We start from the raw sequence: 17,962 nt of genomic DNA, 5'->3' as shown, positions 1-17,962 counted from the left end.
GAAAATATGGCACAGAATTATTGTCAGAAATGTTCACATTATTGCATAAAATGTCATGAAAATAATTAGTATATTGGTTTTTGGTTGGTTAAACCTTAAAATAGGATTGATAAAAGCTAAAATAAATAGTTCTGCGTTGAAATAAAGACGCGCCCTAATACCTGTGGAGTATACCTGTTTGATACTAGCATTACTAAATGAGTTAGAAGACTGCTAAGTGAAAGAACTGCAAGAAGTGTCAGAATTTTTGTAGTCTGTTTATTTAAAAGCCGACGCTCATACAAAAATGCAAGATATGGCCAAACAATTGGCTTATTTCATTCAATCTGAAGAAATATATTATAAATGAGTATTAGTTGTGAAACACATTCATTTTTAACATGTTTTATTTAAAAAGACCGTCTGCAGGCCAAGTCCCAGTGAGGACGTAGAGCCACAAAGAAGACCGTCTAAATTATGAAACAAGTAGTTCATGCTACAAATTTGAATACTTTCGGTGCCATTTCTCGAAATGTGAGCCGTCCAATGTATGTTATTTCCTCGGTTATTTCAGCCAGAATACAATCTAGAAGATATTGAGAGCTATTAGAAGACGTAATAGTAGTAAACGCTGTGACTTATGCAAGCGAAACCATTATATTTTATCAAAACAATTCTACGTGATTTTTTGATGGTTTGCGTTATTTTTTTTTTTGTTAAAAACATTGTATTTCGTGAATTTTCAACCTGTACTCGTCATGAAACTTTCATTAGATTCTCTTGAAACACTTCCGATAAAAATAACTACATCAAATCTCAATTTGTTGTTTTTTTTATGTTTTATTCCTTGTTGGGTATCTAAGTCACTGCGACCAGTTGTTAGATCTATTGTGACATATGCCCCAGTTTTATTTAGCTATGTCAAGTTGACGTATTACTATTGGAGTTAGCAATAATCAAACCTTGACTGTAAGCCTGATCCCAACACGGTGCGACAGTTCGGATGAACTGTACTACCACATTGGGGTTTGTTCTCCATATATCAAGGGGTTCTATTAGCCCCTTGTCGAAGAACTTAATTCTTTTAGCAGAAATTGCCGGACAACGGCACAACAAATGTTCCGAGTCTTCTTTATCCATGTCGCAAAAGCGATATACATCATCCTGAAGTTTTCCAATTAGCTTCAGATGATAACGGCTCGGACAATGGCCAGTTAGAAGGCCTGTAAAAATACTTAGATCTCTTTTTGATAGCTCTAGGATTTTGCGAGTGTTCACAAAATTTGGTTTTATAAAACGTTTGGACTGTCTCGCAAAAGTGGTGTTTTCCCAGTTGGATTTTATTTTTTCATGTTCCCATGTTTTAAACTCCATTCTGAGAAGACAACCAGATACAGCACAAAACGGTCCTATTAATTGGTGAGACGAACCAAGTCTTGCTAGCATATCGGCTTGTTCGTTTCCATCAATTCCACTGTGCCCTGGAACCCAAAACAGCTTCACCTGATTACGGCGAGCTAATTGTTGGAGTGAATTAACACATTCCCAAACATGTTTAGAGGTGCATGTAGCTGATTTCAAAGCATTTAGAGCTGCTTGGCTATCAGACATAATGCAAATATTTGAAAATCTGTAATTTCTGCGTAAGCAAATACTACTACACAGATCGAAAAAAGAGTGTAAAATTCTGTGACATATGATGCACATAATTGGAGCGTTGGATATCACAGAAGTTTACATGACATATCATGTAAAAGTCATAAAATATCATGTAAACTTCCATTATATGTCATGTAATTCAGCATGACTCTGAGAGTTTACATGACATATAACAGAAATTTACATGATATATCATGTAAACCATCATAACAATAAGTTTACATCACTAAAATGAAGTTTACATGACGTGTAAATCTCATTATTTTTATCTGTGTACATTCTAAAATTGCCTGAATTTCAGCTTGAAAAACAGTTGGCCATTTGCCCATAGGAATTGATAAATTAATCCCGGGGCCAGTCACACCTGCACCAACTTGGTCGTTCAGTTTCGAACCGTCAGTGTAAAACACGATCGATCCTGGGTGTAGCTCTGGGCCCCCATTTGTCCACAGATTTCGCCCAGGATTAATCACTTCAAAAGAGCGTTTAAAATTGTACTTTCTGCTCATCCAATCACCATTGTCTGTGATGAAAGAGCCGATACTGATTGTTTTTAGAATACTTAGATGCCCTTTCAGGTCACCTTCAAAGAGGTTTGTAGTTCTTTTGACCTTCAAAGCACTCTTTGCAGCTTCTAATTGAACAAATTGATGCAATGGAAGTAAGTAAAGTAAAGTGTCTAGCGCTTTAGATGGTGTACTTCGCATTGCTCCAGTAATTGAAAGAGTAGCTAATCTTTGAAGTTTTTCCAGCTTCTTTTGTGCTAGTCTTTCATTAGTTTTTGGCCACCCAATTTGTTGTTGGATATTTTTTCGAAATTTGTCAGTTTTTTATTATGGAATTCTAAAAATTGTACAATTCGGCTAAACGAATGTCTAGGCAAAAAATGATATTTGAAGGGTTTTTACCCTCGTTTTTGTTTTAGTGTATATGTAAGTATGATGTATCACATTTTTATGAAACAGTATTAGATATACTATCACTACGATAAAAAAGTTTTATCATAAAATCTTTTGTATGAGTTTCCTGACACTTTTTTGAAAATTTTTTGGCCTCGGCTAAACGAATGTGTCTATCACTGTAGGACGCAATCAGGAAGTACTATATTTGTAGTAATGAGCTGCATTTTTGTATGGTGAGAAGGTGAATTCTCCGATTCTGCAAGGAAATGATGCAAAATGCGTGGGTATCACGATTTATTGCCTAATTCAATGCTGTTTGAGCAAACCTTCGGGCAACATTGTTGTCGTTGTCTGCATTTCTTACAATTTAAATAAAATACTTACCCAAAGTGTGAACTTTGAGTGGCTACGCAGTCTTTATTCTCGAAACGGGTTTATTATTTACCCAACGTTTCGCCACTTAGGGGTGGTGCCTTCATCAGGGGGAACTGGAATTGATTTTGTTGATTAAGTATATCCTAACTAATTGTGTTTGACTTACAATATTGTTCTCATTTTGTCTCTAGTGTTTCGGCTAACTATAATTATCTTGACTATAATTGTTTGGTACATGCTGTGTCAGGAATAAAGACTGCGTAGCCACTCAAAGTTCGCAGTTAAGAGTTTCAGTCGATCCACACAAGTAATGTTACCTAAACTTTTACTCAAACAGCATCAAATTAGGCAAGGAATCATAATACCCACGCTTTTCGCATCATTTCCTTGCAGAAACGGAGAATTCACCTTCTCACCATACAAAAAATCAGCTCATTACTACAATTCTAGTAAAACAACGAACGTGTCCTATTGGTGGAGTACTACACTGTTTTGCATCGTTTCATTGCAGAAACGATGAAATTACCTTCTCATCATACACAAATTCAACTCATTACAAATCTAGTACTTCACCGAACGTGCTCCATTATAAAGAGCACTTGTATCCTTATTACATCCATCATAAAAGTATGAATACCGCTTGGGAAATCCACTTTCGATCTAAGGCGCTGAGGGCGAATTTAACAAAGTTCGGTGAATTGACCAAGTATGTGTGTATGATACAAAAAGACACTCAAATTTCTCAGTTGTCTGTTAATGATGATGATTATGATTTGAAGTGTTCATTCTATAGTTTTGCTTTCAAGTACAAGCCTCTTTAATCATTATTAATTGACTTAACATTCCAAATGTTCTTGTTTTCCCAGTAGTACTTGGAGAAACGCAGTGAACAAACAACATTTAGTTACCTTCTAACGATACAGCGTAAGCGATTAGTCAACAATCATTGCATGGCATGGCATTTTCGTTATTGAATTCTGAATCATAAAATGCAATCCCAAGTTAATACAGTTTATTCATCTGGACTGCATATTGAAATGTGAAAAAATTCCATTCGTCATCGACGAAACTCTTTCAAATGAATATAAACCAAAAGAACCCCGAAACCAGTCGGACGAGCATGCGCTTATTAACACCACTCTGATAAGCACGTCTCGCGGCGGCGGCGGCGGCGGTAAAACTCTGTCGCCAGGCATCATGCCATCATCAGCTCAACTCAACTCGTCGCAATGCCCAGCTGCATCAGCATCAGCAGCTTCCCTGCTGCAGGCAGAGCGAATCCAAATTTCCGTTTTGTTTTTGCTTTCAATTTGAACTGAATATGCTGCTTAAGCCGGATTGAACCGGTTCACGTGGCAAGACAATTGGGAATTCCGAAATGCCTCTCGATGTGGGCCACCTAATTGAGAGGGCCATGTTCGGGTGAAAAATGCTGTTTGAAAGGCTCTCTATGCTGCATCGGGTGGTTGGCAGTCAATTGGAAGGTCAGGTTTTCTCGACACCTTACTGCGGTAGAATGATGTTGCTCAATGTTGTGATCTTGCTATATTCTTGATATGCACTTACAATGGCGATACGGTTGTGTGTAATTTTTGAAAACCCGATTCATATCTCATACATTGACAAATGAAGTAACGGAAGATTGATTTGGGATAGCATTCTCAGTTTGGATACCATCCTAACCTCGCAAAAAGGCATACTGAACATCGTCTTCTACCATCCGGATGTCTTGCGAACACTATTTGTGCAGGGGTTTTTTATGCGGAATTCTTCAAAGATGCCCTTCCCACCATATCCTTCCGGTTTTGGTCACCTTTTGGATGCTGGGTTCGTCGTATAAATGCAGCGAGCACGTAGTTTATCCTTCGCCACCAAACATCGTTCTCCTGCGCGCCGCTAAAGATCGTCCTTAATCCTAAAAGGGATACCTTCATGGCCTCAGTTTCGTCACCTCGCTGAGTGTGTTCCATCAAAGACGAGCTCTGAAAGGCGCCTGGGGTCCAATGGACCCCAGGTATCCCTTTTAGGGTTAATTAGCACTCGTCGCTTGAACATTCCAAGTGCTTGCAAGTCCTTCTCGAGTACATACCAAGGAGTACAGTTACAGCTACCAGAAATCAGCATGTATTTGGCTTCGACGCAGCTTCGCGTACTGCTCTGTAGGCGAGTGTACAGCTCTGCCACCATTCAAAATGTTCTGCTGAATATATCCATGTCGTCAGCAAAGCATACAAAGTGATCGGTTGGCTTTTCGGCCCGGTTAAATTATAAGCGGGGTGATACTATTTCATCCGACGTTTCGACCCTTGGTTTGGGTCTTCTTCAGGGAGGTTATAGGGATACCACTACGTTTGTATCGCCGGTTGCTTGGCGTAGGGCTGTCAGTATACAAATTAGCCGAACCCGGCTCTGACTCTGAGGCTGATGATATGTTAGCGTGGTTCAAAAAATCGTTTTTGCTCCACACCGCTTATCCGATTCCTAACCAGATTGTATGCCTTCTCCCAAAATTTGACTTCATTTGGTTGAAAATTGAGACTGCACAAGCCCGTCAAAGTTTGTATGGGAATTACTATGGGAAAACGATGTTTTTCATTCAATCAATCGTAGCATTTCCCCAAGTGCCCTAGTGGGTTAGTCAACCCTTGGTAATCCTAGGCTACTCTATCAGCTACAACTTTGGCGAAGACCGCATTCAAATCGGAAGCATCATTAATTAGTTACCGATTTTTATCCAGAATCGAAATCTTTACTCATGATGGTTAAACTATTCAGTGGGCATCACTGCATTTTGCAGTGGAACATAGTAGCCATGATTTCAGTGTGCTATCTTTGGCGCCATATGCAGCAATGTTGCCTGCTGGGAAGCTGGAGGATCATAGCTAAAGTTTGCCCAGTTGGATACAAATCGATAACTAATAAATGAGGCGTCCGATTTGAATGCGGTCTTCGGCAAAGTTGTAGCTGATAGAGTAGCCTTGAACTACCAAGGGTCGACTAACCCAATAGGGCACTTGTGGAAATGTTACGGTCGATTGAATGAAAAACATCGTTTTCCCATAGTAATTCCCATACAAACTTTGACGGGCTTGTGCAGTCTCAATTTTCAACCGAATGAGCTCAAATTTTGTGAGAAGGCATGTAATCTGGTAAGGAATCGGATAAGCGGTGTGGAGCAAAAACGATTTTTTGAACCACGCTAATGATATGTATGAGGTTCCCTTTGTTTTTAAGGGTGGTAAGAAAGTCACAAAACGATCCCCTCCGGGTTTCAAAGGCCAGGTTGTTTATCACTTCGTCCATCACTTCTGGGAAATCGCAGATGTTTCAACTTTGTCGTCTTCTTCGTTAGAAAGACATAATTCGAAGCATCAGGAGTCACCTCTGGCGTCGTAGACATAACTCTCAACTTCTTCCATGCTTCCGATTCCATGAGGAACATTGTCAAAGGACTCGTTGTTTTTCCCAGTAGTGCACCCTCTTCTAAGGCACCTGACTTCAAAATGTCCTATCCTCTGTGGTCGAAGATGTGATTTCTGTTCTACACTGAAACTGTTATACATAGTATATTGTACCGAATTTAGAAGCTTTAAATTTCTGAACCAATGTTTTGCGTCATCCGATGCAACGCTACTTTTTCTGATCCGATCGACCAGACTCGTGTCAAAAAGCAACATTCATTCTGTAGATTTGATCTGTAGTTGGTGACAGGCATTGAAACCGTCGCTTATCACGTGCCTATCCAAGGTAAAAGCCTCAATATCCCGCAGAAATCTCAACCGCATTTGCTAGTTATAGATGTTGGAATTCTCGGCTATGCAGTCTCCAAACTCCTTGGAACGACAACGGGTTTAATTCGTCCCTACGTTTCGGCAATGTTGATTGCCATCTTCAGGGGAAAAATCATTTGGTTCGTTCTGTGTCTATAGTGTTTGCTAAGTGGAATGTCTGATTGGAATTTTCTGGTAGTCTGTACATGTGGTTGGGTTTTTTGAAAATTAATTTCACTTATTTTGTTGGCACTGTACTGGAGTATTCAATTAGTCAGACTGCCTAATAATCATTTTACTTGGACTTTTATCTCAAAGATTGCACATGTGTTTTTAAAATTTTGGACACCTCCTGAAAATTTGAAATTGCGAAAACTGTGGGAAAATATTCTATTTTTTCTCTTATTTTTGCTCAAGTATATTCGTTTCCAGAATGCTCATGATATAGGAAAATTATTTTTATCAAGAAAAATTCCCTTTGCAGTTTAGGGCAATTCTTAAAATTGAAAAAAAGGCCATTTTTCGAGGAACTCTTTTTTATGCGTCTTCAAAGAATGATTACGCAAATAAAAAATACACAAAGTTGAAAATTTGATTTTTTTTTTTCAATTGGGTATGTATTTTAATCTATTGAAGTGGTAGTTTAACCAAAGAACGGAATTTTATAACCTCTGAAGATATTTAAAACAGAGCGTCAAAGTTTGACCAAAAAGTAGGTGTTTTTTGGGATAGATAATATTCTAAATGTTTGAGGTTTTTCTATCCAAAATAAGAATTTTAAAAGTCGGTATTGAGTGATATGTTATGTGTACATAACTGCTAGTAATAATCATTATTTTCCAGATTTTTCCCCGTACATTTTTTTTCGCTACAAATCATTAAAATGTCAAAAAAATAAAAAATGCAGTTTGTACAGATTGTTGTTTTGTGTGGTATACTCATAGAACCATATTTTCAATAATATTAAACATTTTCCAAATTTCTTCAAGCTGTTCTAAACTTAACTATATTGTGAAAACTTCATAGAAGAACCGGAATGAAAAGACCAACCGTGCATCGAGATAGAGCATTTTGAATGTTTATAGTTAATTTTCGATACAGTCCTTAGTAGGTAACAATTGTTTGACAACCAAATTTAGTTTCTGTAGGGTGCGGGCACCGGTTTTGGCCAGTCTAAGGGAAATCATTTTTATAAAAATAATCAATAATCCAATGAAAACTACCAACGTGTCAAATGAAAGGTTTCAATCTATACTTTATTGAAAAAATACTTCATCTTTGTATTAAAAGTGGCACTGGCCAAAATAGAAGCATTGCCGCAGTTTTGGCCATATTCTTAAATTTGATTTCTATTTTGGCCAATCATGTGTATTTCTTATGGGAGTGGCCAAATTAGAAGCACCCTGGCCAAAATAGATATATGGGAGCTGATTTTTTAAGGATAATTATTTTTTCTTCCAGTTTTTAATCAAAATGTATGGTTTTCACAGCTGTAATCATCATATTATATTAGAATCTACTAGTAAAAAATAATTTTTTGCCGATTTAGATCGTAACAGGTTGAATATCACACTATGGCCAAAACTCCGGGCTGGCCAAAACTGAAGCTTCTACCCTAGTGCAATTTAGCATCAAACTGTTGATGGCGCCTCTAGCGGCCAAGTTAGCAACTATTCATATCAACCAAAGTTCTAAATGGTAGATCAAGCCTTGGAACTTTACCGAAGAAAGTATTGCGCTATCTCTTAACACACCCGAGATAATTGTCCCCCGAGCAGAAGGGAATACCAGCACCATAATAAAATGTGTTATTTTGGCAAAATAACTGAGTAATGCAAAGAGTTACTTCCATGTTATTAACATAACATATCATGTTATAAACTTGTCTGTCATAAGCGGTAAAATACCAAAAATCAGAACAAAAAAATGTTCCTGGAAGACCAGTTGAATAACAGGTTATGTTAGTTTCATAACAACTTAATAACAGTGAATTAATACAATGTTTCAATAACAAATTCTGAAATTAAAAAGTTATTGATAACAATATGAATGCAAAATGAGTTATAATATCAGAATCATAACAAAGACTTTTTTATCCTCGACACGTTAGTCATGTAACCCCTAAGTTCGAGCCATTGCAGAGGAAAAAATGAATTTCTGTTGGTTCCATTTTGAAAATAAATAGTAATAATGTTTATAAACAGCCATGACTAAGGCCATAACCCACTATTACACACTAAATTGAAATAAAAGTTACAAGTTATTCTTAGTTCCGTGTCAAAAGTTCAGCTTAACCGATTCATAGACACCGAAGATATCACATAGACTCCAAACATGGCTTGTATGGAAATTAGCAAATGTTATTTTTTTTTCATTTCTTTTGCTGTAAATCTCACATGGTATACTGCCGTGAATCGCAAGTCAGTCCCATCTGCATTTTGGACAAAAATGAGTTAATGGCCGTTTTCGAGCTTTCTTCGGATGATCTTTCAGCTGCGTGCAAAAAAATATATAGTTTGTTCAGTAAAATTGAAAAACAACACCAAGTCAGATTGTCCCATAATGAAATGTAATCGCAAGTCAGTCCCATTACGAACTTGTTCACCCCTCAGTACAAAACCTAACACTATTTTAGCCAGTTTTATATTTTTTACTGTTACGTTTTCACGTTTGAAACAATATGTGAAAATTTCATGATGATCGCAGAAGTTTTCAATTCATGGCAATTTTTTCTAATTTCGCATAGAAATCGAATTTGAAAACTTCAGAGGCCTTTTTCTCAATGCCTACTTTTTACATATGGGACTGACTTGCGATTCACGGCAGTATAGTTGTGATTGCAAAACTTTATTGTTGAGCTATTGATGCTCAAATAATGGTGCACTCTCAATAATACAATAATAACAGAACTTGTTCTACAACAAAACATCTTAATAAAATGTTACTTAAAGAAAATATACCAATAGCAGGATCATAACAAATAAAGATTGCCCAACAAAACCTGTTATGGAAAAGTTATGCCTCAATAAGTTAATAATAACAAACCAAAATATACAAACAGGTTTTGTGATTCAGTTGTTATTATTTTGATATTCTCTGCTCGGGCCACATCCCCAAATAGCTGTAATCTCATAAGCTCTTAGGTTCCTATAACGCTCACCCCTGTCTAGTAGGAGTTTGTTTAATAGGAGTCCGTGTAAGAGGAATTCGTTTAGTATAAGTCATGGTTTCCCAAAGCCCTGATTTCATCCCTACAACGTGTTGGCTGAAGTCTAACCACTAGGTTCTGGGACCATTTGGGCAGGTGCCCCTTTTTTGGGCACTGGCTGCTATAACTCAGTCAATTGTTGATGTTTGAGACACCAGATACGCACAGTATCTACGACGACCGACCGGTCAGGATAAGGCCGGGGAGGCCTCTGCTGTACATAGTAGCCGCCTCCATTCCACTCGGTCCATCGTCTCAAATTTACGAGCAATAATATCAATATCATCGGCGAAACCAAGCAGCTGAACGGACTTCGTGAGAATTGTCCCACTCGTGTTTATCCCCGCTCTTCGTATTACACCCTCCAAAGCAATGTTGAACAGCAAGCATGAAAGACCATCACCTTGCCGTAACCCTCTGCGAGATTCGAAGGGACTCGAGAGTGTCCCTGATACTCGAACTACGCACATCACTCGATCCATCGTTGCCTTGATCAACCGTATCAGTTTATCCGGGAATCCGTATTCGTGCATAATCTGCCATAGCTGTTCTCGATCGATTGTATCATACGCCGATTTGAAATCGATGAACAAGTGATGTGTGGGCACGTTGTATTCGCGGCATTTCTGCAACACCTGGCGGATGGCGAACATCTGGTCCGTTGTAGCGCGGTCACCCATAAATCCAGCCTGATATTGCCCCACGAACTTTCTTATAATCGGTGATAGACGGCGGCATAAAATTTGAGAGAGTATCTTGTAGGCAGCGCTCAGTAGTGTGATCGCGCGGTAGCTCCCGCAATCCAACTTGTCGCCCTTTTTGTAGATGGGACACACGATACCTTCCATCCATTCCTCCGGTAATACTTCCTCCTCCCAAATCTTGGTAATGACCCAGTGTAGTGCTCTCACCAGTGCTTCTCCACCGTATTTTAGAAGCTCGCTTGGTAGTTGATCTGCTCCAGCGGCTTTGTTGTTTTTCAACCGGCCAACCTCCTCCTCAATCTCTTGAAGGTCAGGGGCCGGAAGTCTTTCGTCCTGTGCTCATACTTCTAGATCTGTTACCACTCCACCTTCGGTACTTGCAACGTCGCCATTGAGGTGCTCATCGTAATGCTGCCGCTACCTCTCGACCACCTCACGCCCGCTCGTGAGAATATTCCCGTGATTATCTCGGCACATGTCGGCTTGTGGCACAAAGCCTAGCCATGTGCACAGTATCTAGCCATGTGCAAAAATTCAAGTCAATCGGTTTGAAACTGAGTGAGTCATAGCAGCAAGTGCTCAGACCCTATTTTTCAGACGCATATATCTTCCTTTATTGGGCTCCCGGAAAGCAATCTTCAGTGGATGGCAATGGTTTTCAATGGATAATACACGTGAAGATCAAATGCTTTGGTACTTATATCCGTGGCCCATTGGAACGCTTGTAGTAAAAAGTAATTTACATACCCATTTTATAATCAAGCAAGGAAACCCCTTACTCTCTCAAAACGTAATTACCTGCATTTATTCACACCTTGTAAACAGAATTCATGGGTGTGATTTCATATCAAACAAACAGAGTGCAAATAATGGTCATGTGTCGTACGGTTGTTCGGAGCTCGAGAGCACCACTTGAAGATAGACCTTATCTTATCAGCCTTATCTGCTACACGACAACCACATCGACAACAGGACAACAGCCAACCCCCCAGGCCTAGCCATAAAATGACGTAGAATTTGCAGTGTACAATAAAAAAAGCACAATGTTATATAACTTTCGATTTCATTCTACTCGTGCCACCACGTTCCATCACTACACTGCATTCAGTGTGTGACTATACAATGTACATCTCGTCTAGGAATACTGCAGAAATGGCACGGGTAGTGCAAGGCTTCGCGCAGAAAAACAAAACCTAAATTTGGTTCCACTTTCGTTAGAGGAAAACCCAAACCGAAACACACACACACACATGGATGGATATGCCGAAAAACACCAAAAAAACAAACGTAACCGTGCAATTCGCAAACTGATGAATGATTATTTTTAACCCGCGCACCGCCTAGAAGGATGACGACGATCGCTAGACCATGTCAACGTGATAGAGGGTAGCTTTGCTTACGTCTTCAACCACATGCTCCCATATCCAGTTCAGGAACGAACGGAACCAACCGGCTTGGAAAATGAATAGTTCGGACCGAATTTGCGAAAAAGTAATTGGTAAATTAGCTATTAGCTGCTTGCAGCGGACATACATAGTCGACGAATGTGCTAAAATCGAGGGAACACGCGAACTAATATACTTACTAGTGACGTAATCGGAACACACCCCCAACTGCTCAGAGACACAACAGTAGGTAGATCATCCGACTGCTGCTATTAGCTCTAGCTACTGCATGCAGTTGCTTCTGCACATCACATGTAGCTATGTGTAGCTTGATTCAGACGACTTAGAGCGGGCGAAGACAGTGCAATGTTTCGTAAGCACAAGCAGCGGGTTGTCAGCTAATTACAAATCGATAGTGGCAGCAATAATAACCACTTGTCGATCAGATTCCGTTGTCTGTGTTGTTGATATTGAACGAGAATCGAAGTCAAAGCACTTTTACTGTATATATGAAGTCAGTTACAGAGTGTTGCTTTTCCCTCAGGAACTGTGGGAATCTTCTAATATGCCAAGATTACACATCAAAATATTACTTTGTAAACTCTCGTTTTCGTTACTGCTCTTGTTATCTCTGTTTTGACAAGTGTTTATATGGTGGAACAAACGAGGAATTAACAGGGCTGCATTTCATTGACCACGTGTTCTACTATACCGGAATGAGATTTTTTTTTGGTATTGGTAGGTCCCGAACTCCGTATAATTTTAACGAGCTTAGATTCTGTCACATCCGCCCGAATACCATTTACTAGAGTAACTCCATGCCATTTCTTAGAACAAGGTGTTTGGATTTACAATAATAAAATTCTTGGGATTTATTTCATGGGCAGACGCATGGTGACCGTACGGTTACATTACAAATTAGTACGTATCACGGTTGAACTTAGCTAGCCGCCAAAAATCATCCTGGCAAGGTCTGAGCGATGTTTGAAGAAAATTAATAATAAAAATTGTATGGGGCTGTCTGTGTGATTTCCAAGATTCTTTCAATGGATGGATGTGTATCTGTTGAAAAGACTACACTAGAACAGAACGCACTGCCGTTGGCCATTTGTATGGGAAGAAGTCACAGCTGCATATCTTCTTGATATTCTTTGCTATACAGGGTGCGGCAGGAAAAAATGCGAAAATTACAAGGTGATATCACACGCTGAATATGGCATATATATGACCATTTTTTCATGACAGTGAATCAGCCAACGTCTATATTCTACCACTACAATATAAAAATGAACATATTTGATTTTTAACATGGGCATACGCGCCAACTTGTGACGTAGTTGGGGGGGCAAAACACTTCAAAATTGATCAAAATTCAACTTTTTTCGATTAGGCTTAATTTGGATAAACTGCATCGATTTTGACAGTGTTTCATTGATTTTGAGAGGCCTTGTCCCCCCAACTACGTCACAAGTTGGCGAGTATATGAACATGGGATAATGTAAGCCTGGGTTGTAAACATTTTGATTTTTTTTTATAAAATTAGTTTGTTTTAGTTTGTTAGAGATTAGGGAATATTGAAACATAGATTGGATAACGTCAAATGGATGAACGTGAGGTTGAAAGTTAAAAAAAACCCTTTCGCATATTTTCCTGCCGCATACTGTATTACTGTATATCAATAGGTTTAAGTCCATCTTACTCGACGTCTCCAATGCACAGAAATGTTTTGCAATTTTGCTGCCAGAAAGAGAAAACGTTAAAGAAATGTTCAACACCGCTGCTCTCCTTGCAAACGGCGAGGGAACATTTCTGTCATAAGACATCTGTCCGGAAACAAGGCAAGCCATTTCTGCTTAGTGGAGACGTCGGGTAACAGTTTTTTTACCTGTATTAACGAGATTTTTAGCCTTAGGCTAGTTCATCTCGGGACCCACACTTTAATTCCCTTCCGAAGGAAGAACTCACATTTTGTGAGTTTGTCGGGAGTGGGATTCGATCCCAGGTCCTCGGCGTGATAGTCACGTGCTTTAACCATCGCACCAGGTCCACTCCACCCGGGTAACAATTCAAAAGAAGCTGTCTCTAACAATACTATTCCCCATTCATTCAAAAATCGATGCATCACAAGCATTGGCAGACGGATTGGTACCCGCTGCAAAATGGCAATGAATGGCTATGCATGATACATTTGAGACGCGCTGAAACATTGCCAAAAACGTGACATAAACCATCCCTTCGATCGCTGAACCAGACCATCCGTCGATTTGCAACCGTCTGAGAACGTTTTACGTCGGCAATTTCACCCAAAAGGATACAGCGTACCGTCTGGCACGTGGGTATGTTGTTTTTTGCCGTTTGGGGGTTCGTATCGACGTCATTAGACAAGCAATTTGAATGGGTGCCATCGTCTCTCGCACAGTAGGTCAATTTGATTAGGGGTTTGATGCGAGAAAAGAAACTAGTTCATTGCAGATCGATGTGAGTTCTAATTGATTGATGCCGTTTCTTTCTTTTTGTGGTACACTTTCTTCGCCAGGTATTCGTTTCTCGCTCGATGTATCGCGTGATGAGGTGAAAGCCCTGTCGGCTCTGATGACCTTCAAGTGTGCCTGCGTGGATGTGCCATTCGGCGGGGCCAAGGCCGGAGTGAAGATCGACCCCAAGCAGTATTCGGAGCATGAACTGGAGAAAATCACCCGTCGCTTCGCCCTGGAACTGTCCAAAAAGGGCTTCATCGGACCGGGCATTGATGTGCCCGCTCCGGATATGGGAACTGGCGAACGCGAAATGTCCTGGATCGCTGATACCTACGCCAAGACTATCGGCCATCTGGACATCAATGCCCACGCTTGCGTCACCGGCAAGCCAATCAACCAGGGCGGTATCCACGGACGTGTCTCGGCCACCGGTCGCGGTGTTTTCCACGGATTGGACAACTTCATCAAGGAGGCCAACTACATGGCCATGATCGGAACCACCCCCGGCTGGGGCGGCAAGACCTTCATCGTGCAAGGTTTCGGTAATGTCGGTCTGCACTCGTGCCGTTATCTGTGCCGTGCTGGAGCCACCTGCATCGGTATCATCGAACACGACGGATCCATCTTCAACCCTCAGGGAATTGACCCCAAGGTGAGTGGGAGCTGACGTTGTAAGCTAAGCAAATAGAATTACGCAAATTTTACATTTTTCATTGGACAGGCTCTGGAAGACTACAGAAATGAACATGGAACCATTGTTGGATTCCCCGGTGCTATGCCGTACGAGGGTGAGAACCTGATGTACGAACCATGCGACATCTTCATTCCAGCTGCCATCGAGCAGGTTATCACTAGCGAAAATGCTAACAAGATCAACGCCAAGGTAGGTCACTGTGTTTCTTTGAGGGCTACCTAGCAGTGCCAAGATTACCATTCGCGACTCCGATTTTAGATTATCGCCGAAGCTGCCAACGGTCCGACCACCCCGGCCGCCGACAAGATCCTGATCGATCGCAACATCCTGGTCATCCCAGATCTGTACATCAACGCCGGTGGTGTGACCGTGTCGTTCTTCGAGTGGCTCAAGAATCTGAACCACGTCTCGTACGGTCGTCTGACATTCAAGTACGAGCGCGAGTCCAACTACCACCTGCTCGGTAAGTACTGACCGGCTAGCTTTGCGCCAACTGACGGCAGCCAAATAGCACGCTTCATATTACGCTTCTTTCTCTCTCTTTCTAATTTGGCTCACTTTCAGTTTCATCATCTTGGGGTTGACGGGGTAACGGAAGGGTTTATTGCACTCTGTATAGCGCTATTTTTAACCACGACGCCCGCCATTATTTCATTCTTATACCTAGGTTACGGTCGTGGTGGGGGCGGTGCAAGAAGTTGTATTCACTCTCATCAATCATCATTCCTATACTTTATCGAAGCACATTGACGACGTCGCATTGTTTTGGGGGTTTTGGGTGTTGGGTTTCAATCGCCCCTTCCTATTTTGTTTACTCAATTATTTTCTCTCGGAGTGTATGAAAGTTCGACTGTTTGGCCTATGCACGAATTGGTGACGCTGCAACTACAGCAATGATTATGATTGTGATTGAGTGTTTATTGTTTATGCCAGATCGTAGCCTTAGATGTTTCATTTGAAGTGATGGATTAATGATTTTTAGAGTCACTCGAAGTCAGCAGTATTTATCAACGTTGGTTTTATGCATTGAACCATTGTATTTGAGCGCATGTTTTCATGTCGACACTAGTTCATTTGATTCTCTGTCAACTAGTCAAGATGTTTCTTCAAGCAATGGCCTTCAAGATTGTCCACAAGTTGTTTTATAATATTTCGCCCATAGAAAGTAGTTGAATCTACAAAAATTAAATTGCTTATTGTAAAATTGTTACAACTATCAATGTTGCCTTTTCATTACTGGCATATATCAGATTTGCTGGTGTGTTTAAACATGCTGGAAAACCTTTTATTAGATGATACAAAGTATTGATTATACACATTGAAAGATAAACTTGCAAAAAAGGAGTTCTGATGGGTTTGAACCAGTGACTCCATGTTCGCTAGACCTGCTTTTCTAACCAATTAAACCACTGAACAGGTTGAGATTCTGCGGAAGAGAAAGTCTAACTAACGCGTTCCCCACCATGAGCACATGAGCTAAGAGACCCGCCAAGAGGTCCAGAACTAAAGCTGATAGGGAGGAAAGACGAATCGTGTTTGGAAAAGCTCTAGTCACTCTTGTAAACGACATATGTCTGAAAAGGTTGATCAGCTACAAAGAGCTGTGCCGAGAAGCAGATGTTAATCCTTGCCGCGTAACGAATCTTGGTGGCCAAGCTAAAGGGTCCAGCGATACCCGTGTAAAATGCTCGGACAAACTGAGGAACTATGGAAGGTCTTTTTCTGTACTACTTACTTTGACCCAACATTTAGACCGCCTATACTGCCCCACTCGCGTAACAGTCCCATCTTTGCTGGGATTTCAATTCATATGGGACAGTTATGCGAGTGGGGGCAGTATACCCCATACTCAGAAAATAAAGAAGAATCCGCCAGAGGCGCTCGGATATCCAATGCAAACCTATTAATAATTGGGAATGATCTGAAGATTAGGAAATCTCCCGGTCCAGACAGAATTTCCAATGTAACAGTAGAACGGCGAAATTTTACGGTTCCGGATATGTAGCACCGTCCTCTACAAAAATGCCTACTGAATGAAGGCTATTTCCCAGACAGGTTGAAGGTTCAGAAGCTGTCAATACCATGAAAGCCGCCAGAGGACCCAGGAACGTGTAGACTCACATGTGTGCTGGATACCCTATGGAAACTATTAGAGATGATCATGCTTAACAGGTTGACATAATGCACGGAAAGTAAGTGGGCAAACTCATCATAAACGTTTTAGCACGGCAGAAATTTCCCAAATGGAGGAGAACGTGCCTCTGGAGCCGATCTACTTATATGAGGTGAATAGACAGCATGGAGAGGTGAACTTTCATTTTAAGCAGTTTCTCTTCGGTCACAGCTGCTTCAGGAAGTACTTGTATCGCGATGTATCGGTTGCATCATCACTATTATGGCCGGAGTGTGTGAACATGAGAACATGAGAAAAATACTTGAGGGCGCTGTTCATAGGATAGTGACTAGAGTACTCTCCGAACTGCAGACAGTGTGAAGACCAGAAGGGCGTGGAGTAACGATTGGTGTAGGTCTGATCCTCCGCCGGGGACTTGAGCGATTGGTCCGTAACGTGTCAACTGTGTTAGGTCGCCTGGGCGCCGGTGAAGCAGGATCCTACCACTAACCAGAATTGCTATTCCGACTTCGGCATCTAACTGGTGGAAATGGAGTTGGCATGGTCTACCGCTGGAAAACTATCATATCGCGAAGAAGCATCGGAGCTTGGCCATCCGGAATCGCAAGAAAGATCTTGGCACATGTCGAAGAAGTAACTAGTCGCTCTTAAGTACAGACTTGTTAGAATCCCAAA

At 40.7% G+C, this 17,962-nt stretch overlaps 1 protein-coding gene across 3 annotated transcripts in view; it reads left to right on the top strand.

Annotated features, from left to right (window-relative positions):
- LOC109430715 (glutamate dehydrogenase, mitochondrial) overlaps window positions 1-17,962 on the top strand; it is a 51,552-nt gene that overhangs the window by 26,575 nt on the left and 7,015 nt on the right. For all 3 annotated transcript variants that reach the window (XM_029857556.2, XM_029857553.2, XM_029857554.2), the window contains exons 3-5: window positions 14,519-15,111; window positions 15,181-15,342; window positions 15,412-15,616. In XM_029857556.2, coding sequence (XP_029713416.1) covers window positions 14,519-15,111; window positions 15,181-15,342; window positions 15,412-15,616 — 960 coding nt within the window. The remainder of the gene's footprint in view (window positions 1-14,518; window positions 15,112-15,180; window positions 15,343-15,411; window positions 15,617-17,962) is intronic.

The sequence above is a fragment of the Aedes albopictus genome, chromosome 1 (genome assembly GCF_035046485.1).
Source record: "Aedes albopictus strain Foshan chromosome 1, AalbF5, whole genome shotgun sequence".
Classification (NCBI taxonomy): Eukaryota; Metazoa; Arthropoda; class Insecta; order Diptera; family Culicidae; genus Aedes; species Aedes albopictus.
Note: the sequence above shows the minus strand (reverse complement) of the source record. Positions and strands in the feature narration are given on the sequence as shown.